General features: G+C 40.0%; 1 protein-coding gene across 1 annotated transcript; it reads left to right on the forward strand.

The window, feature by feature from the left end:
• Positions 1-2: 2 nt before the first annotated feature.
• On the forward strand, positions 3-17,947 carry LOC145468942 (asparagine synthetase domain-containing protein 1-like). The gene is made up of 12 exons (XM_081452657.1): positions 3-156; positions 412-624; positions 1,458-1,592; positions 2,395-2,535; positions 3,797-4,806; positions 6,136-6,361; positions 6,632-6,666; positions 7,149-7,329; positions 7,782-7,849; positions 8,272-8,355; positions 11,762-11,852; positions 15,788-17,947. The coding sequence occupies exons 1-12, from the start codon at positions 97-99 to the stop codon at positions 15,968-15,970; spliced, it is 2,427 nt and encodes an 808-aa protein (XP_081308783.1). The 5' UTR covers positions 3-96; the 3' UTR covers positions 15,971-17,947.
• The last annotated feature ends 4,733 nt before the right edge of the window (positions 17,948-22,680 follow it).

Raw genomic sequence — 22,680 nt, forward strand, 5'->3', positions numbered from 1 at the left:
TCGGGGCGCAAATGTGATTTTCAAAATGGCGGACTAAGCGTGAGCGTAAAACGGAAAGGCGAGAAACTTATTTTGAGGCAGAGACTTATTTATGCCATGTGTGGTATTTGTTGCTTCCTTTTCGTGGACAGTGGGAATTCAAGTACTCATTATCAGGTTTGAATTTTGCTTATAATTTCGGTAAATTTAAGCTTAAGTTAAGTAATTAAAAAGCTCCTTAATATAGCGGAATTGAACCCATGATCGCTGGCGAGATCTCTCAGATACCAGTTGGGTGGTCTTACCGCTGAGCTATAGAGACACAAGGCGAACCAGGCTGTTTACTAGCCCTATTGCCATTATTTGATAATTGTATCAAAATAACCTATTGGGAACTGAACTCACATAACATTTTTATCAAATTAATCACAGACTATATCCGATTCTGTACTTCCTCATCTTCAAAGACGAGGTCCAGATCACATTGTGAAAAAGGATTTCTCCATAACAAATGATCACAGAAAGTTTTGCTTGAGTCTTGTTGGTACTGTACTTCATTTAAGAGGCAGCAAGACTCCCCAGCCTTTAGAAGATGAGTGTGGGAATATTCTGTTGTGGAATGGAGAAATATTTGGTGGTATAGAGGTACGTATGTTTGTTTGTGGAAGACAGAAATAAATTAGTTTTCAAGTAGGAAAATTCCATGTGAGTCAACAAAACTTCAAATTCATCAGCTTATTTCTTAGATGATGACTACAAATTGACCACAGATTGTCAAAATTCTGTTTACCAGGGGTTTCATTAATTAAGGGCTGGGCACCGGGCAAACTAACCGGCTGTGAAGATGATTTTGCCCGCCTGGTTTGACCATCTAGAGGAAAATTTTTCTCATAAATAATTTCAGTTCAAAGAGTTTTGCCCATCCATGAAACCCAGTTGCCCTCCTGTTGAAAAGTTAATGAATCCCCTGCTTTGTTCATACTACATGTATCATTACATCCACAGCTTGTGCTAGTTCTATTTTTCTATCAAGTTATAGAGATAGAGCTTTTCGCTCACTCTGTCTTACATGGTATTTTATAAGTTATTATAATATAGATAGGACCATGTGTATGTTCTGATTGGTCAAAAACCCATGTTGTATCATAGTATAAAACATAGAAAAAGCGTGTTTTATTGTTTTTGCCACATAACCTCTATATCATAAAGCAAATGAAGAAGCCTAAGCCATGTATTACACTGTAATAAAACACCCCAGACATTTGAGAACACTCAAGAATGTAGAAAACACTCGCAGGCGACTCGTGTTTTCTACATTTCCCTCATGTTCTCAAATGCTAGTAGTGTTTTATCACAGTGTAATAAACGACCTAGGCTACTTTATTTGTTAAATATAATAATGCATCCTTTCCAAAAGTCAAATGGAAAACCAACAAAAAGGTTGTAATTATTCTGTTGATGTAAATGTCACTCTGCAGGTGAAGGAGAATGAAAATGATTCTTTGATTTTGCTGAATAATTTGTCGAATCCTCTCTCAGAAGTGACACCTTCTCAACACATCATTTCAACAATGGCTAAGGTTCAAGGTCCTTGGGCATTTGTGTTTTGGCAGGTACTGGTAAAACAAACTCTATTACTTGACTATTGAAACTGTAGACGGTTGAATGAACATGTAGGGTACAGTTAGTGGCAATTAGAACTTGACAGTAAAGGTTTGTTCGAGAAATGGTGATTATTTTGCAGCTTTAACTGTGACGTTGTGTAAAATTGCTGTACAAATGTACAGTTCTTAATGATTATGTGCAGTGGTCTTAAGGCTGCAAAACAACGGTAAAACAATGTGTTCACTTTTTTGTAAACATTTGCAAACAGTGAGTACAATTGGTGACCCTCTGTATACTTCATGGGGAATTTTGAACTACATGTATACATGAGTACAGATGGTGCAGTGGGAGACCACACACCTCCCATGAATGTAGCCTGGGTTTGATCCCAGCCTAGTGATATGTGTTCAGATATGAGTTTGTTGTTTGTTCTTTTCCCTGCTCTGAGGTTTTTTTTGCTGGGTACTCTGGTTTTTCTCCCTCCACAAAAAAAAAAAAAACATTTTCAAGCCTCCATTTTCGACCTGAAAAGAGGGCCCACATGAAAACCAGCCAAGGCTGATGTGGTTTCGTCTCTTCTCATGCAATTTAATTTTGATTGTTCTTTTATTTGGAAATAAGAAAGAAATTATATTCATATATTAATGGTCTTTAAGCTACATGTAGGCAGCATAACAAAAAAATGGTAAAAAATGGTTCTTGAGTATTAATGGTACTGTACCTATAGCTTATGATCAAACAATATTAATTTTAGCTCTGTCCAATCTTGATAAGGTTTTACCTCGTTTGTTATACAAATGCTTTTGATAGATGAGTGAACAGAAACTGTGGTTTGGCAGAGATTATTTTGGACGTCGAAGCTTGTTGTGGCATGTTCCCACAAATCCAGGTGACGTTCTTGCTGTAGCTTCTGTGACTGACAGAAACTCTCCTGCCACTGATACAAATCTGGTGAGCAAGTTGTAATATTGTTAAGTACTAAATTGTAGTAACGTTCTACTTGTACCTTTTAAATTTTAAGAAATGATACACTCGTTTTTCTGCAATATGTCCTTCTGAGCACGCGCAGACTATTTGTTTTGTATTCTCAGCCAAACAGACTTTGGGTGTTGAATGGATTTTATTACCTAGCTCCACTTTGTAAGTAGGACCTAGTACCTAGGGAGGCGTGGTGGCCTCATGGTTAGTGCGCTCATCTCCAGCTCGAGCGGTCCGGGTTCGAGCCCTGGCTGGGGACATTGTGTTGTGTTCTTGAGCAACACACTTTACTCTCACAGTGCCTCTCTCCACCCACGTGTATAAATGGGTACTAGCGAATTTAATGCTGGGGGTAACCCTGCGATGGATTAGCATCCCATCCAGGCGGGTGTAGAAATACTCCTAGTCGCTTCATGCTACAGAAACCGGGATAAGCTCCGGCCTAATGGGCCACTTGGCTCGTATGCAGACTTTACCTTATACATACCACTTTGTAAGGTTCAAAATAAATGAGCAAAGCAAAGAAAAACACAATTATACTAAACTGGAAAATGTTTTCCCTGTAAGAAAGTACATTAACGTAACATTTATAATAGTTCTTCTGACCGCTTTCATAGATACCAACCGCGGTTCAAAATCTGGATTTCTAGAAAGCAAAACGGTGGATAATAATTAGATATAATTAATCTATTTTGAAAAGTTGTACTTTTGCATCCGTTATTCGTATTTTGAGATACGACAGTATGGCAAGACTCAGGAAGATATACGACGAACTGATACTACACTCTAAATTGTCCATTGAGTTTGTCTTCCTTGCGTGCGCTCCAACTGTCCCGCTTCGTAAATTTGATTGGCTAAACCAATGAAAAGAGCGCTAGTGCCAGTCCCATTGACCAGTGCACAGGGAGCAATATATTTCAAGTAACGCTATGTTTTTCCTTCCATAATAGAAGAATTGGGGATTTTTTTTTATGTAGCTGGGCATTACGTTTTTTCTATTTAGCCATACCATCTATAGACTCTGTTCTTCCAATTTGAAGATATCCTCCATGTTGCAAAAAAATAATGACTCAATACAACCGAGTTTGCTGTTGAATTCAATACGCTTTAATTAACTTCGATCTGTTTTTCCCTATAGCTGGTACAGTTTTCTAGTTTGTCGTTTACGGGCGAACAACTCACGCCAGTGAAGTCGTTGAAAGAATGAATTGTCTTTTTTATGTTTTTGTTGTAGCATTTTGAAGAAGTTCCAGCCGACGGCTTGTACTGCGTCGAGTTTGTGACTCATACAGCTGATCAAGTTTGTGATCAACCTTTCAGGATCAATAAATTCGAGTGGAAGATCTCCAGGGAAGAGTTGCAAAACTCCACGTTGTTTCTGCCCTGCCCTGTGATGCCATTTAACAAACAAATGCCTACAGAACGAGATGTTCAAGTTATTGAAGAGAACAGACGGCTTCTTGGTCTGCTAGCGAATGCATGCGATGAAAATGCCATAAAATTGGAAGAAACGTCCTCCAAAGAAGGCAAAAAGTCGATCGGAAGTGAAAACACTGTGGGACAAGGTAGTGAAAAGCGTACTGTGGAAAATGGTATGTCAAATCTTGATACTGTTGAAAATGAAAATGTAATTGAGGCAAGTATTTCAGGACGCGACGGCGCAAATTTTAATTGTGATCCAAAACTCACCAAGCATGGAACAAGTCTTGAAGATTACATCTGTGGTTTGGATGTAAACGCAAAATGCTCTTCACCGAATCCAACGCCAGGAGTCCACACTAACGATAATTTTGAAGCAAGTCTTTCGAAAAGTCCGTCTTGTGAATCAATTAAATGTACTTCTCCGATGCGTAGCGTCGATTCGGCACTCTATCAAGATTCTTGTCTGAAAACATCGTGCAACGAATTAACAATGACTGCCGAACCTCGTGAAGATACAAATATCTCCTCAACTGGAACGATCGCAGAAGGGTGCTCTCAATGCGATTTGCTTAGAAGTATGTGGAACTCATCTTATGAAGAATCAAGAGACAAGTTTATTACAGTTCTTGGTAATGCAGTTCGGAAAAGAGTTTGGAATCTGCCAAGAAGTAACGGCGATTCAGTTACTTCTAATTTTTCCTCGGGAATTACTTCTGAAGCAAATAGTTTTACATCTTCAGCAGTACAGCATAAGGACGCTCGAGTTGGTATTTTATTCTCAGGTGGAATTGATTCTATGATGATAGCGGCTTTGGCGGACAAGTAAGTTAATTGTGTGTACTTTGTTGCAGTTAAATTTTTCTAAGTTTTGTTATGAATGAACGAACGGACGAACAGGAACTTAGAAACGTACGTATGTACGAACAAACGAACGAGGGAACAAACGAAGGAACGAAGCTAAGAAAGGGACAAACGAAAGAACGAACGAACGTGCGAACGAAAGAACGTACGATTAACAAACGAAGGAACGTGCGTACGAAAGAATGAACGAATAAACAAACGAAGGAACGAACAAACGTACGAACGAACAAACGAGGGAAAGGAGGAACGTATTTGCGAACAAAGGAAACCTGAACGTGCGAAGGAACGAAGGAACGAAAGAACGAACATACAAGTAAAGAAGTAAAACATAAAGGGATAGGGTGTCTGGAAAACCCGAATAGCGAATAACGAATAGTCGCGAATAGCGAATAGTACGAATAGTGCGAATAGTGGCGAACAGTCTGACGAACAGTTTGACGAACAAACGAACTAACAAACGGACGGACGAACGAACGAACAAACGAACGAACGAGCGAACGAACAAAGGAACAAAGGAACAAAGGAACAAACGAATAAACGAACAAACGAACAGACAAACAGACGAACAAATGAATTTAAGGTGGCTCAAAACAGTTTCCAGCTGTTAGATTTTGATGTGTCGTTTATAACCACTCTTTATCACTTGATGCAACAATCATAGTATCAAAAAACTGCCCAATCCTTGGTAAACAGGTTGTTATCATTTTCGTGACGCAATAGGTTACCATAGCAACAGTATGACCTGCAAGAAACACCCTTAATTACAGCTTTAGGGGCTCATAATTTAAAAACGGCACGTTGAAATTTTTTTATATTATCAAAGTTTAATAAACATAAGACGCAACTTTTGGCAAAGTTTTAAAAAATTCTGTACATAGGGTTCAGAGCCCCCTTAAAGTTTTGAAATGTACAGAATTTTTTAAGACTTTGCCAAAAGTTGCGTCTTATGTTTATTAAAATTTGATAATATAAAAAAATTGCACCGTGCCGTTTTTAAATTTTAAGCCCCTAAAGCTGTAATTAAGGGTGTTTTTAGCAGGTCATACTGTTGCTATGGTAACCTATTGCGTCACGAAAATGATAACAACGTGTTCACCAATGATTGGGCAGTTTTCTGATAACATGATTGTAGCATCAAATGTGAAAGAGTGGTTATAACGACCCTTCAAAATCTAAGTGCTAGAAACTGTTTTGAGCCACCTTAAGGGCGAACGAACGAAAAAGTGTGATCGACTGTAGGACTCTAACTTAGCTGGGCTTATGATGTTGTTGTAACCATGCACATTTTAGATTTGTACCTACGGAAGAAGCCATAGATCTCATAAATGTCGCATTTGAGCAAAAAAACCCATCTAGCCATCCTCAAAGCAAGAATACAAAGAAAGGAAAGACGAGAAAGAATGTAACACCAACAAAACCCGCAAGAAACTTCCGTGTTCCGGACAGAATAACAGGAATATCAGGCTTGGAGGAATTACAGTGCATTAACCCGTTACGACAATGGAATTTTATTGAGGTAATGGTCTAGGAGTGTTTTCACATGACGTCACGGCAGCCATATTAGTGTCCCAAAACAATGAATCGGCGGCCATGTTGTTGTACCAAACCAATCCTGTGGGAGTTGAACTCTTTTCTTATGTAAACACTTTCATTTGCCAGTAACTTTGCATGGCTGCTGGCCCCGTGAGTGAAAACGCACTATAGGTTAATTAATTTCTTTTGTTACTCAAAATACATTTAGCTACAGCACAGCTCTTTTTATATCCTCTGTGTTCCTTACTTTAAGGTTGATGTGACCCTGGAAGAGCTTCAGGAAATGAGGTATGAATTGTGTCGATAGCTAGTCTCGGCTCCAGTTAAGTTACTGGGAAAGTCCTAAGCTGTGAAGATCAACTTTAGACCCTATTCATAAATGGCTGCCAATTAAAAATTCTTTTGTAAGTATTAAAATTAGCTCCGCTAACCTCGTGTTTGAGTTGACAATTCAAAAGAATTTTTAATCTCAAACGAGGTTAGTTGGGCTAATTTAAATGCATACAAAAGAATTTTAAATTGGCAGCCATTTATGAAAAGGGTCTATTGAATCGCTCAATCGTTACCTACCCTACAGACGGCTTCAGAACTCGACGAGTGAGTACCTTCTTAGAACTCTCTTTGATTTTAATCTTTTCAATCAAGAATGAGTATGAACCGGTCCCGGTTGTAAGGTGAAAAACACTTCTACACCACCATATACAGAAGAAATAATCTACTTGCTGCTTGCTACTTGGTCCTTAAGTGCTTCTCTTTTCCATTGGTCCCAGGTCTCGCCATATCAGTCACTTGGTGTCCCCCCTGAACACCGTTTTAGATGACAGTATTGGCTGTGCTTTATGGTTTGCTGCCCGGGGGATAGGACGTCTTCGCTTCTTCTCCCTTAGCAGTGGTCTCAGCAAAGATAGCGAAGGAGAAACTGAAGAGAAGAAATACACGAGTAAAGCGAAGGTAAAATATTGGAATTCCTTGTCGCTTGAAAATGAAAATGTGGAGTGGGACTTGGGAACGGAAGCTTTTCACTCACCCAATGCCCTCATGTAAACTTTCGCCTAACGACGTCAAGTTACGCCTTTGAATTAGTTGACGTCACGTCATTTGAACTATCACCCAATGACGTCACAAGCAAAAGCCACACATTGACATCACGTGACATTAACGCCATTTTGACGTCACGTGAAACAATCATGATCGCCTGATGACTTCCCTAAAGAACTCAAGCACTAGAAACTCATACGATATTGTTACGTGAAATAATACACAGGGAGGAGTCTCGGCGGAGAGAAAATACTCGCCTCAGTCTCGTTTCCTTTGTACCTTCTCAGAATTGTCTCATAATGACACAAGGTCTTTTCATTCTCCTTCAAGCTGGCTAACTCTATGATTCCCTTTTCCTCTAACAGGTTTTACTGGTTGGCATGGGAGCGGACGAGCAGTTAGGAGGATATGCCAGGCACCGAACTCGCTTCGAGTAATTGAGTTTTTTTTGCTGTGTTTTTAGTTTTTGCCGTTCCCAAATTCACAATTAGCCAATCAGAAGCCGTGTCTACTCTCCTGATATCTTGCGATATCAAGTCACTGACCTCATATGGCTAGGATGTCATGGTCACTTGGCCAAATTTGGGTACAGTGAATACCTAATCGTACCTTTGGTCTCACCATGAGTATTTTGGTGAATACGAACTATGGCTCGACCAAACTCGCCTGATATGCCGCCGAAGCGTACCTTAAAAGTACGATTAGGTATAAAAATCAGCTATTTTGTACATCGCGGTGTGTGTGTGTGTGTGACTTAGTCCTTCTGTGGACATTACCTCTTCCTTCAGATATGCGAGATGACAAGGGAAAAGAAAATTTCCAGCTTATAATACTTGATTATCGATATTTTTTCAGTAATGAAGGTTGGTCAGGTTTAATGGACGAGATAGACATGGAAGTGAAGCGAATATCTAAACGGAATCTTGGCCGAGATGACAGGTATGCTCTCTTTTTGTTCATTCATGCGTACTGCAAGTTGAGCATAGTCAAGGTTGAGCAAAATATCGTGATTTGTCATTGGCGAGCAGATAATTCATCTGCGCGATACTGACAAATCATGTTATCATTCGATGCATTTTTTCTTCCTTTCCATTAGTCGAGAGTCCACCACGTGACCTGCGTAATAATTGCCTACAGATAATGGTCTAATAAAGTGTATTATCGTTTGTCTCACGATGTAGTCACTTGAGATGTAGATCGCGACGTTTCGACTGCTTACTGCTAGTCTTCTTCAGGCGATAAGGTCGACTGATTGCACGGTATCATTTATATCACAAAGGACGGCTGTGATTGGTGCATTTCGATCCTCCTATTGTTCCATTGTTCCGGCGAGTAGCTGTTCCCTCAGTGGTCCGTTGTTGTACCGTTCTCCTGTTGTCGTGTTTCTTGATCGTGGGTATCCATGCTTCAGGAATTTCAATTCCACTATCCCTGTTGATGTTGTTAGGGTGAAGTCTTATGTGAATAGCTTCCTTGACCCTACGTGTGTACCAGTGAGGATCTCGATCAATAAACTTGACCTCATTCCAGATAGGATAGTGGCCGGTCTCGTGGGTGTGTTCAGAAACGGCGGAGGTCTGGGTACGGGCGAGTCGTATATCCCTGTCGTGTTCTTTGATCCTCCCCTGCATAGATCTCCCTGTTTCCCCGATGTAGACTTTGCCGCACTCACAGGGAATCCTGTAGACAACACCATCTTGTTTAGCCGGGTTGACGGTGTCCTTTGGTCGCACTAAGTGTGACCGAAGTGTCGTGTCGGACTTAAAGACGGTGCGAATGCCTTGTTGCTCTAGGCAGCGGCGGAGAGACTCCGAAACTCCTTGGACATAAGGTAAAACGGCGGTGGATTTAAATTCAGCGACAGGCTCTCTTCTTGGGGTTGTTCGTGCCTTTGTGATCTTCTGTACAAAAGAGGAGGGATATCCGTTAGAAACAAGTACAGATGACAGATGTTTCTTCTCTCCAGCGATTACTGATGGTTTGGTGACGAGACGTTTAGCCCGGTCGTACAGACATTTCACAATACCGCGCTTTACTGACTGAGGGTGGTGTGAATCATACGCTAGGTACTGATCAGTATGTGTTGGTTTCCTGTAGACACTGGTGGTAAGGCGGCCATTAGGTTCTCTGTAAACTGACGTGTCGAGAAAGGCGATCTTGTTGTTGTTCTCGATCTCCATGGTGAAACGGATTGATGGTTGTTGACTGTTCAGGTGTTGCAGGAAGACGTCAACTCTATCCCGATCCAGGATGGTGAAAGTATCATCTACGTAGCGTTTCCAGATCTTAGGCTTGTAAGGTGCGGACTCTATTGCTTGTTCTTCAAATATCTCCATGTAGAGATTAGCAATAACCGCGGATACAGGGCTCCCCATGGCTGTGCCGTCTCGTTGTTCGTAAATCGATCCGTTGTACTGGAAGTACGTAGATCTTAATACGAAATTCAAGAGGTCCGCGATTTGAACTGGTGTAAGTGTCGTGCGGTCAGCCAGGCCTGCGTCGTTCTCCATTTTTTGTAGCGCGGCTTGTACGGCGCCCTCGATCGGTACGTTGGTAAACAGTGACTCATGATCTCGTGGTCCTGGATCTCTTCACTGGCGATGGTGGAGGCGAAGTCAGTTGAGTTCTTCACTGTGAAGTTCGAGTTACCTGCAAGAGGAGATAATACGTTAGCCAAGAAAGCAGACAGGTCGTACGCAAAGGTGTTGACAAACGACACAATTGGCCTAAGCGGTGTGTCGGCCTTGTGGATCTTCGGCAAACCATAGATCCTAGGTGGTTGTTTGTGTCGGGGTCTGATCTTATTATAAACCGCCTCTGATATGTGTCCACTCCGTTTTAGGGTTAGCAGCTTCTCAGATAGCTTCCGGGTCAAACGGTCTGTCGGATCTTTGTTGAGCAGCTGGTACGGTCCGGAATCAATTAGCGCTGACATTTTTGCGTGGTATGTGTCAGCGTCTAGGATTACGCTGGCGCGTCCTTTGTCGGCCGGAAGGACCATGATGGAGTTGTCCTCTTTTAAGCTTTTAAGAGCCTCCTGTTGTTCCTTCGTGATGTTGGGCGTGGGTGGTTGTGCCTGTTGAAGGATGGTACATCTGTCATCTGTACTTGTTTCTAACGGATATCCCTCCTCTTTTGTACAGAAGATCACAAAGGCACGAACAACCCCAAGAAGAGAGCCTGTCGCTGAATTTAAATCCACCGCCGTTTTACCTTATGTCCAAGGAGTTTCGGAGTCTCTCCGCCGCTGCCTAGAGCAACAAGGCATTCGCACCGTCTTTAAGTCCGACACGACACTTCGGTCACACTTAGTGCGACCAAAGGACACCGTCAACCCGGCTAAACAAGATGGTGTTGTCTACAGGATTCCCTGTGAGTGCGGCAAAGTCTACATCGGGGAAACAGGGAGATCTATGCAGGGGAGGATCAAAGAACACGACAGGGATATACGACTCGCCCGTACCCAGACCTCCGCCGTTTCTGAACACACCCACGAGACCGGCCACTATCCTATCTGGAATGAGGTCAAGTTTATTGATCGAGATCCTCACTGGTACACACGTAGGGTTAAGGAAGCTATTCACATAAGACTTCACCCTAACAACATCAACAGGGATAGTGGAATTGAAATTCCTGAAGCATGGATACCCACGATCAAGAAACACGACAACAGGAGAACGGTACAACAACGGACCACTGAGGGAACAGCTACTCGCCGGAACAATGGAACAATAGGAGGATCGAAATGCACCAATCACAGCCGTCCTTTGTGATATAAATGATAGCGTGCAATCAGTCGACCTTATCGCCTGAAGAAGACTAGCAGTAAGCAGTCGAAACGTCGCGATCTACATCTCAAGTGACTACATCGTGAGACAAACGATAATACACTTTATTATTGCATCTACCACGATGAATAACAACAACCTTTTCCTCGATAATGGTCTACTCGTTCGTAATACCGTCTAAATGTGTTTTGTGCAAATAATATTCTACTCATGCGTAATTGTAACCATGATCTCTGGTGAAAAATGGCAGATTGCTCCCCTGAGCTGTCCTGAAGAGAGTGATTTAAATAAGAAAACAAACTTGGTGATCTAATGATAAAATAATTATTGTATTCGGTTATCGCGAAGTAACGTGATTTTTCAGTATCTGCTCGCCATTTACAAATCACGATTATTGCTCAACCTTTTCCAATAATTATTGATTCTTCACCTCGACCAAAGTTACAGTACGACATATGCAAGAGAACCCTTTTTAAATGAACCTCGGTATAGCGAAATCCCCGTTATAACGAACAACTCTGGTTCGTCATTTGATTGGCTATTTGATTGGTTTCCAGGTGTATATCAGATCACGGCCGAGAGGCGCGGTTTCCTTTCCTTGATGAGGAGGTTGTCTCGTTTTTAAACTCTCTCCCAGTATGGCTGAAGGTGAGTGACCTAATAAAATATAAAATCTAATATAAATATAATATGCCCCTTGATGGTTAATGTGCCGTTACTCGACATCTTGCCATGTATTCAAATCGAGGAGACCCCCTTTCACTCAGTCCCCCACCCCTCGTCTTTCCCTGTCGCAACTCGGTAAGAGACGAAATCCTTGAAATCCGTCGCTCTTGCTGACGGAAAATCGCGATAGGTGAACCAGTTTTCAAAATACACAAAATACACTGCCATCAAATGAGACAATTATCGTTGCTAGGTTTTCTAGAAGCTGATCTTGGAGTAGTGGCGCGCGCACACTACTTCACGTCATGCAATACGTCTATTACGTCATGTGCAAACTTGCCAGAGAATATAAAACAAGTGAGCATGGCTAGCGCTACTCGCAGAGTTTCTCTTCTGGTTCAACTGATGATTTTTCACGTGAAACTTAACATACTACAAAAAGCTGGTAAATGGATTCGAACCCATACCCAACGAAAAACTGAAGTCCAAAAACTGCTAAAGAAATCTTTCGTCAAAGATGATGACTTTTTTGACATCGGCACCGATGCAGTTGAAGAACAAACCACTGATTTTGACCGATACGATCAGAGTAAAGAGGATAATAGTTCTTACCTCTCAAAAGGACCTGTTGGGAAATCATTTTGTGGAAAGAAAAACAAACTGAAATTTAAGGGGAACGCGGTAACGCCAAGCGAAAGACATGCATGGAGTGAACACAGCGAAGGGAAAGGCAAAAAACGACACTCCCGCACCCTAAGGCTGTTTGGATCTCGATCAACGAAAGCTTCAAATATAAAAAGCGATTTCGATAAACCATATCACAAAAATGCAGATGTTCGAAAGCCAAACGACCTCGATCTTTCCCGTCAAAGTGCCGTTTAAAATGATTGACAAAACGAAAAAAAACATCCTTGGGACATGGTGAGTGGCAGGTTCAAGTTCTGGAACGGAACAAGGTAGAGTGACTGATCTTGAAAGTCCTATATCCTAATACATGTACAACAGACGGCGTGGAGTGATTTTGAATTCACGGCAAGGTGGCGAAGGCAGCTTTATGTATGCTATTAAATTAAAGCTAGTTCTTGCTGTAGCTGGCAAACTTTACAATCATTTCAAAGCTAACAATTCACATAATGGAGTTGAAAGCAAATGAAACAGGCAGCCAAGAAGAAAAAAAAAACATTGAAGACATAGAGAAGAAACCGGAAAGTGGACCAGAGAGGGCATCGAAGTTCGGGGGGAATTAATATTTAGCAGATGTTGCATGGTCTAGGGGAAAGGCCAGGACAGAAATATATATATTTCGGTCTTGAAGGTCAAGGCACATAGCAAAAATCATACGACGATTAAATCAAAAAATTTGAAATACTCCCGGCTCTCTAATAATATCATGTTTACAAGGACGAGTTCCGATTGCCAAAAAGCACGCTTGTAACTCTTTGGCCAAAGAACAGCCCAGCGTAAAACAAACGCAAAGGTACACAGTTGCCTCCTCCTGCTGTATCTGATTCAATGAAATGTTCAATAATGTTCTGCTCAGCTTCCCACCTTGTTTAGTGCCATTAAATGTGATGATTTCACCCCAGTCGTAGCGCATTGAAAATACATAATATTAGTGCCTAGTCCAGAATAGGGTTGCAAAATCAAGCTGATCGTGGTCTAGTATTGCCTGATTTCAAACCGAAAAGGACTAGGTACGAGTCTAAATTATAGGATTAGCAACTATTGATCTACATAGTCATAAAGTGCACACCAAGCTTTACGAAATCCCCAAGTTTGGTGTAAATAGACCCAATGGTAAGCAAGATACAGCCATTTGAAAACGTCAAGTCTGGATGACCAAACATTTCTTTGTTAATTTTGACGTTTTTAAATGGATGTATCTCAGTCAAAACTAGCCTGATTAACACCAAACTTGGGGATTTCGTGAATCTCTTGGAATTTCGTGTGCTCTTTCTGACTATGTGGATCAACAGTTGCTTATCCCATAATTTACAGACTCGTACCTAGTCCTTTTCGGCTTGAAATCAGGCAATAGGTTAATGGTTTCAGTGTCTCAGCGGCAGCCCCCACCCCACCCCACCCCACCCCCTCGCACCCAAAGATTCACAGAGTACACCCAGGCCTCTTTCCAGTTAGGTGTATAAATAGATAGCGGCGAATTAACTTCGTCACGGTTTGCACATCTTGAAACGTTTAGCCTAAGTGTTTCAAATTCGTCGTTTGTAATCCGTGTCAATCTTCTCCATCCTTAAACATACTTTTTCCTTTATGGTTTGTTATTATCTCTCTGATGTTTTTCTATCGTAGTGAACTACTATTTTCAGGTTTCCCTTCGTGGCCAAAATAACTCAAAATGCCGTGACTGAGCTCCTTTAAAGGCTAGGGTTGACCCTACATTGGAATAGTCACCTCATGCCCCCAAACCGGAGATAAATCTGGCCTGATGTCTCACTTGACTCGAACACAAATTTACCTTTCATATTTGTCAAAGCGTTGTTGCTATGGATTTAAATCAAGACCTCGAGAAGTTCAAGAACATATCAAACAGTAAGGGATACGACATCTTAGAAGACTTGCACTGGTTACTCCTTCCCCCATGTCAGCTTTGCAAAATGCCGTCTTATTGCAACAAGATACAAGGGAACTTGAGTTTAACACACTGTGACTGTACGGAGAGGAAGTGAAGGCAATTTGTACTTACATCGTCGGAGGCTTCAGGTCGTAGCATATCCAACAATACTGGTCTGAATTTGAATAAATTAACGTTAAGTCAGCGTTCGACAGGCCGGCGCTTATCTCCAGTTTTCAGTGGCATGAAGCGACTAGGAGTATTTTTACTCCCCCCTGGATGGGTTGCTAGTCCCCACCCAGCACTATATTTAACATTACTCATGTGAGAGTATGGTGTTTTAACCACAAACACAACGCAGTGACCCCGGACACGACTTGAGCTCTGAGCCCTGAATCTGTAGTGCACTAACCACTTGGCAACCGCGCCTTCCCCCGATAGCGTTTCACAAATGATAGAAGCCAATAGGCCATTCCCGAGTTGCCTTTTGCCTCTGTTTCAAAAGGAGTCTTTTCGCGAAACCAATTATACGAAAATTTGTACCGCCTTCAGGTTCATTTTCACGTAAATCTAACTCTTTTCCTACGAAAGGTTTTGTGCGACGACTCGTTTTGAAACAGAGGCACAAGGTAACTCGGAAATGGCCTTTTGTGACGTTGAGATGACTAAGACTTGGGTAAAGATGTGGCTAAATTATTAGGCTTAGATTCCTTAGAAATGTCAGACTCACTGTGATGTGGAATGCCTTTGAGCAAAACAATTGTCATTTGTACTCTTACATGTTTGTACCATAGTTCAAAAGGACATTCCAATTCACATTTTATTTATTTTATCCTGATTACATTTCTTTATTTAAATTATTATATGGCTGTGTCTCACAAGGACTGGGAACTACCGAATTCACGAATTTGATTGGCTGAAATCGATATTGAAAGCGATTAAGTTTTATCTAGACCGGTAATGTTTTGCGGTGAAAAAAGTTGACTTTTTTCTTCTAACAATATTTTTGTATTGAAGTGCCAAAAAGCCTGATGAGAAAAAAAGTATAGAGGACGAGCAAACTTTCGCAGAATTAAGCCCAGCTCATCGCCGTGCGCAAGCAAAATGCCAGTTAACTACAAACCAGTTACATTAAACGAATTAAACTCTACTTGTTTGTCATATAACCATGTTGTTAACCGATCTCAGTCGGTCTGTAAGGGAGAATCGTGACCTCGGTCGTTTGTACAGACCTCACTGCGTTCGGTCTGTACTCACGACCTCGGTCAAGATTCTCCCATAACAAACCTCTTGCTCGGTTAATAAGAGCAAAATATTGACCAATACAAACACCTTGAATTTACAGACAGACCCAGGACTTCCGCGAGGGATTGGGGAGAAACAGTTGCTGCGCCAAGCGGCGCGGTTGCTTGGCTTAACGTCATCAGCGCAGCTACCCAAACGAGCAATCCAGTTTGGATCTCGCATTGCCAAACTGGAGAGTACTGGAGAGAAAGGCTCGGAGACTTGTTCAAGGCTTGAATTCTAAATGGTCTGTCCAATAAACGTATTTATTAGTACTGCATTTCAGTGCTTGTATGACTTATAATTATTTTTAGAGCCTTTATCTGGCTAATCTACCTGACAACATCGTGACAACCAGTCGTCAAATCCAAGACAGAAATTTGCCCAACGATAAAGAGATATTAGAACCCGTGTCATGCGTGTGATCTCGAAATAGTTTCTGGCTTCCCTTTGCCCCTCATGAAGCGTAGGGCTTGTACCATAGCTTGTACCATAGCTTGCAATCAGTTTGGCCTCATCCTATGTCTTTCTGATGCTCTTCAACATCGTTTTACCAAGCTGCCATGTTAAATTACACTGCCCCTGCAGTTGAGAAGCGCTTGACAACCAAGCATCCTATGGCAGCCGCAGTCAGTCGCAAACCGATATTTAAGATCATTGTTTTCTTCTGGGGATTTGTGTCCCATGGGTGAAGTTTTCCATTCATTGGTTGGTCATGTTGAGACACGCAAACATTGAGAATGACGACCAGATGACCTGTTCATATGTCGTTTGCGTTTGTGTTATCTTTAATCTCGAACTGCGAGTTTCGCTGCTTCCTACGTCACAACCCACGGCGATCTACAAAGCTTTTTCGAAAACTTAGAGTAGCTGAACGAATCAAAGATGAGACAGAAAGTGCTTCAAACAAACAAGAACTTAATCAATTTGTGGATGGAAACGGTTAATCAACGAAGTTAGGCACTCCAGCAGGGCCGTAGGTAGCATGAGCCAAGACGAGGCAATTGCCTCGTCTTGATTTTGACCTTTTGTTTTTTTTTTCAAAGGAATGTTCAATTGAGAAAAATTGGATTGGTTAAGATAAAACCAGCTAATATAAGGATGAATTAAGGGGAAAAACATTTTAATGAGGTTAATTCGTTTCAAGTGAACTGTGAATAGCGGTTTTTCAAATGATTTAAGGTTACAGAGGGGCCATTAAGGAGACGTATGGTGACATAACCGTGACAGATCGCGTGACATCAAAGGTCAACTTTATTTCCCGTGTCTTACGTGCGATGCTAAGAGCCGGTGTGGGAACTTTCTTATATAACTGTTGTAAAGGAACAAAAGGTCGTTTGCTGGCAATCAATTTATTGTAAACACTATAGCGTACATTCATAAACCAACGGAAATTGACAGCAGTTCTGTGTTAAAGAGATGGGATGCTTCTGGCCACAGACGGATTGCCTTAGCTTTCAGTAAAGAATAAACGACGGGCAAAAAAACTTTCACTTTTCTAACTGTTAAGGGAGAAGTTTACTACTCTTAATCGTGAAAGTTAGTGACTTCTTAGTCTTACAAGAATAAGAGATGGCAATATTATGACATGGCTGTCTCAAAGTTGAAGAAGAGTGTATCGAAACAGGTAATTGATAATTGAGCGTGATTCTGTATATCATCTAAGAACCAACTTCAAAAAAGTGTTACCTAAGACTTCTCGTAATTATCTACAGTATAAAATCCATAAACGTTGGCTACTCTCGTGGATTCACTTTATTGCTATAATACGTGTTACAACACTTGAATGCTTTAAAGTGCAGATGGTCATTAACTTGGCTCCAGTATCGCTCAGCAATAAAAAAGTGAACTTCTACACTTACCCAAGATTGACTTTTGTGAAGAATAATGCCACGGGAAATGCTTAAAAGAGCATTTCTGAGCCTTTAGATTTCAAAATTTTCTGGGGGGGGGGGGAAGGGGGGGCATGCCCCCAGACTCCCCGAGCGACCTCGCGCCATCGGCGCTAGAAACTTGCCTCGTCTTGTTCTGAAGTCTGGCTACGGCCCTGTCCAGGGTGGTTTTTAGAGGGCATTTTAATTCTGAATCGATCCAATGAGCATCATAACTGGTCTCGTCCCGTGGACTATCCTTAGTTGTAAAATGTATTTAACAAATAGATTCCATGTTGCCGTGCGTCTGTTCAGTAATAGATTACAGATGACGTCAAAATGTGATAAGAACAAAAAAAGTGGCACGCGAGGCGATAGCCGAGTGTGTCGCTGATGTTCTTACTACATTTTGACGTCCTCTGTGATCTATTACCGAACAGACGCACGGCAACATGGAATCTATTTGTTTTATAGAATAAAGAAACAAAAAAAGAATACTAATGACTTCATCTATGGATCTATCGTCCAATAGATTATAAGTAAGAACCAATCAAAAAGCGAGAATAATTTGACTTAATGTAATTATATAATTACTGCACTGGTAGCTAGTTCATGAAGTAATTCTTTTTATCCTAAAGTGGGGTGTCCACACAGTAAACATTGTATCTAAACTAGTTTTCCTCCCTCTTCTCCTTTATATCTTTTTTCTCATCTGTTTGAAACCACAAAACTGTAAAATATTATTTGATTTTTGTCATAAATACTATTTATCATACTTTATGCGCAATTTAAATTGTTAATTATCTCTTAACTTATTTCTGTGAGTTGAATAAAATTGTCTTGACGCGACTGTTTGACCAAGAAAACTGGTGGTGAGAATAAAGAACTCCATCAATTAAGAGATGTCTTGATGTATTGTCAAATTCTCAAAAGCAACCGTAAAAGAAAGACATGACGCTCAGTTGAGAGAATCTATATTTTGAACTCGACTCTGAAAGAATTTTCGTGAACACTACTTTATTGTTTTGCAGACTTTTTTTGTAGAAACCAAGCCCCGTGCACACTACGCCGGAGGAATTTGAAAACGGAGGCTTTACTCTGACAACGCATCAAATGTTTTCCGTCCACACTACGCCGGAGGAATTTAAACACCGGTCATTTTGGATTTGCCTCTGAGGAAAACTCGGTCAAGGAAATCCCGTGATTGTCCTGACGCGATCGTTTTCGAAAAGCTTCGTTTTCAAAATCTTTTCCGTCCACACGACAACAAAACGACGGCGTTTTCAAATTCCTCTGGTTTGAAAACTGTTTTCGAAAACCTCCGTTTTTGTGACGGATTAGTGTGGACGGTAGGCCTAACCGTAGAAATAAAGCTGCGTTTTCAAATTTCTCCGGTTTGAAGAGCGTTTTCGTGCCGGATTAGTGTGGACGGTAGGCCTAACCTTAGAAATGAAGCTGCGTTTTCAAATTCCTCCGTCGTAATGTGGACGCTGGTTCGGAACTATTTTTGTTGTCGATATCATATCAGATCATGCTGTTTTCGTAATTTATTTTTCTGCCCTTAGTGGTAGATATCCAAATATTCTCATCATTAATATTGATAACAGTATAAGTTAAACTACCTGCTTAACAAATTAAACAGACCTGTCAAAAAGTGCGGAGTTTTTTGACAGTTTGACTCAATTATGCACAAAGCAGGATTTTTAAAGCAAATTCGAGACGAAGCAATTACAACAGACTTTTCCAAGTAAGCGACAATGTTTTAATTTACTGTATTTATGTAAAGACAGTGTCTAATTATAAGATTTGCTTGTTGATTGTTAGGGCGATACCAAAACAACGCAAAAATTTCGATTTTTTTCCCGATTTGAACAAGTTTAATAACGCTCTTACTTTTAAATTCTTAGACGCTCGTTGATTTAGGCCCAAAGAAGGCAGACTCTGGGAAAATTTCTCTAAGAATTAGATCTTTTGTATACAACTTTTGATTCGCATGAAAATAGTCCAAATAGCGTTTAAATCTTATAGAGATAAAGTAAGCTATTCAATAAGCAATTTCAATGTACTGTTTTTCAGTCTTTAAGTACCGAATGATATAACGTTATTTTATCGAATTTTACCAATACAAATTGTGTTGTAGAAAATTATATCTTCATAAACTTGTTGGTAAAAAGTAGCCCCAGCCATGAATTATTAATTGACAGCCCGCTGAAAATGTTGGAAATAAACCCTCCGAAATTCAACAACGGTGAAGAAAAATTGAGTAAATTAGAGTCGTAAAACGATATCGTCTATATCGTCTATTTTTTCGTTTTTTAAAGGATTAGTTAAATTGATGGGATATTTCGGACAACTTTTGTAGACTTTAGGTTTGTTTTTTACTTTGTTATCTAACAATTCAAAATTTTCCTCAATATTTACCAATAATACAAAAGAAAAGTTTAAAACTCTAGCCTCAATTTAGAATTTCAATGTCTTGTTTGTTTATTAGTTGTGGTAATCTTATTTTTAATGAAAGGAACGGGGGTTTTTCCTTTTTTTCTCAAGTGTATGGCTAATTTTGTTTATTTCATATCTAATTTTGTTTAACTAACGCTGACAGATCTGTAGATATGGGATAACGAGCAAGCTTTTATAGGGTGTGGTTAGAATTGGTGAGAGTGTTTGATTTGTTATGAATATTTTGGCAGGTAATTTGCAAATGGTTCTTCAAAACTCATTGCTATTGACGAAGTGTATCTTGGCCTGGATTTTACTGAATCGCAGACGTTTGAATCCATTATCTCAAGGGAGAAGAAAGAACCTTTTCCTTTCTTTCTTTGGTGTTACACTTCGTCTTGCGAGGACTAGTCTTAATGTTTTATCCCTTTGTGCAAAGCCCTTATTCCTTTGTTCAAAGCCCTTTGTCAGTTATGGCTAAATTTGCTTGTTTCTTTAAACAAATGCCTATTGCTAATTGTCCGGATAAGAAACTCGTTGTGGTAGTCTTACCGAATCTTTCTCCCTGTGAAAAATTTAGAATTAAAGTTTTCAACATGGCTTTCCAAACTGTTATCCCTCCTTTCAACAGCTGAACAACCTGTTTTTCTGTCTTACTTATATTCTTTGCAGTTTTCTATCCTTGTAAAACGATGTCCCGCAAAGGCTACCTGGAATGGAATTCTTGAACAAAACAACGTTTCTCGAACCTCTATCTTCACTGCATTTAATGTTTAGAGCTTTTTTTACTGCTGCTATCCAAAGTTATTGTGCTGCAACTTAAGAGCAGCAGAACACATTTGGTGACAAAAGTAGTGTTCTGAGAAAGGTTATTGCAACGGCTAACACTAAAGCAGTACGTCTTCGATCATGATGTGCATGTCAACAGGTAAAAAAATGTTCAGGCCTTGAGGCTATGGTTGTGAAAAGTAGGAACGTAGGGTCTTGGGTCGCAGTAGGACTGGCAAACAGGTTACACAAACGTTTGTCTAAGCATTAAGTTCTCTAGAAGACTAAGGTTCAGTTTCCAAGAAGTATATTGGAAACGCTGACCTTGCTCTTAGCCCAGTTACGTACCAAAAATCACCAGAATTTACAGTAAAAACTCGCTTGTAAGAACTTAAGGGTTTCAGAACCTGCTGGCAGAAATTTGCCATTTTAATACCCAAAAATATGAGAACCTGTTTAGCCAAGTAAGGTCAAGCAAGTTCTAATATATACGTGAGTTGTAGTTAAATTATGATAAACATTTCAACCTAGGAGTGTGACTTTGAAATTGTAATTTTACATTTCAAGAATATACATGCAGTTTTGAATAAATACTGTATATTCAAGGACCAAAAGGTTTGAAACCCAAGTTTATTTATTTTTCTGGTAATCAACTCATATATTTCTTTCATAGAAATTAAGAACCTAATTAAGAACCTATTTAGCCTAAATTGCCGATAATTTCCACAAATTAAAAGAACCTATTTTGCCAGACTTTCAAAATGTAGGTTCTTACTCGCGGGTTCCTGCTGTATTGAATTCGCTATTTGTTGTGAAACATTAAACGATGTTTTCTCTGCCAAGGCTTAATAATTACACTTGCAGTCTTTATTGAAGTTTCTCTATATGTATCACGCCTTCTTTTTAGATATTTCATTTCGCAGTTGCTATCCATTTCACTTATTAACCTTTGTTTTAATTTCAACCTGCTTTCCTGCCGCTGGTAGTCGATTTCGCAATTTGCCATTATTAATATTGAGAAGAACGCGAGTTAAACTACCTGCCGAACGATTTAAACACTGATGTCGAAAAGTGCAGACCTTATGTCATTTCGACTTAACATAATTCAATTGCGTACAAGGGATTATTTTGGAGGAAAATAAAGACGAGTTTACGACACAAGCAACTTCATAAGTAGCAAAATTTAACACTAATTTGCGAGTGCAGAAATTATACCTATGGTCTAAGACTTATGTTGTTTGGATTGTTACGCAGAAATGGTCAGAAATATGAGATGTAAAATTTTCTTGCAAGTCTCCCTAAATTGACACATTTCGAAGATTCGAATCTATTTTAGGGTAGTTGAGGATATCCAAAGTTCCGAAGGAAAACAGTTTAATTTAGCGTCATGTTATTTGTGTCAATAAACAAGACTGACTTGGTTGGAGTAACAAATTCTGCCAATTTTAAAAATTACATTTTTGAAAACCTTCTTACTAAATTGCACTTCACGGGGAAGCATTATGTCTTACGAGACTTGCTGTCAATTGAAAATGTACTTTAAGCACATTCCGAAAGTATTGAATTGAGACCAGCTAAGTTAAAATTGAGAATGACAAATATATTATGTCTCGAGGCAAGAGTAATAATTTTATAGCAAATTTTGCGGTTAGAATTGCCTCCGGGTTTAGAGAGTAATTGGAGAAGAACTTGCTAAAGTTAGTAACCTAAACGAAACACTTTAAAGCCAGCAACAACAGGCAAGAAAATCTTAATTTAAATTTGAGTTGGTAAACTTCTCAAGAGCAGACATATGGCAAATTAGATTACGAATCTCTAATATAATAATTTAAAGACAAGGAGATATGTTATCTTTCGAAGAAATACTTTATGGTCC

The sequence above is a fragment of the Orbicella franksi genome, chromosome 14 (genome assembly GCF_964199315.1).
Source record: "Orbicella franksi chromosome 14, jaOrbFran1.1, whole genome shotgun sequence".
NCBI classification, from domain to species: Eukaryota; Metazoa; Cnidaria; class Anthozoa; order Scleractinia; family Merulinidae; genus Orbicella; species Orbicella franksi.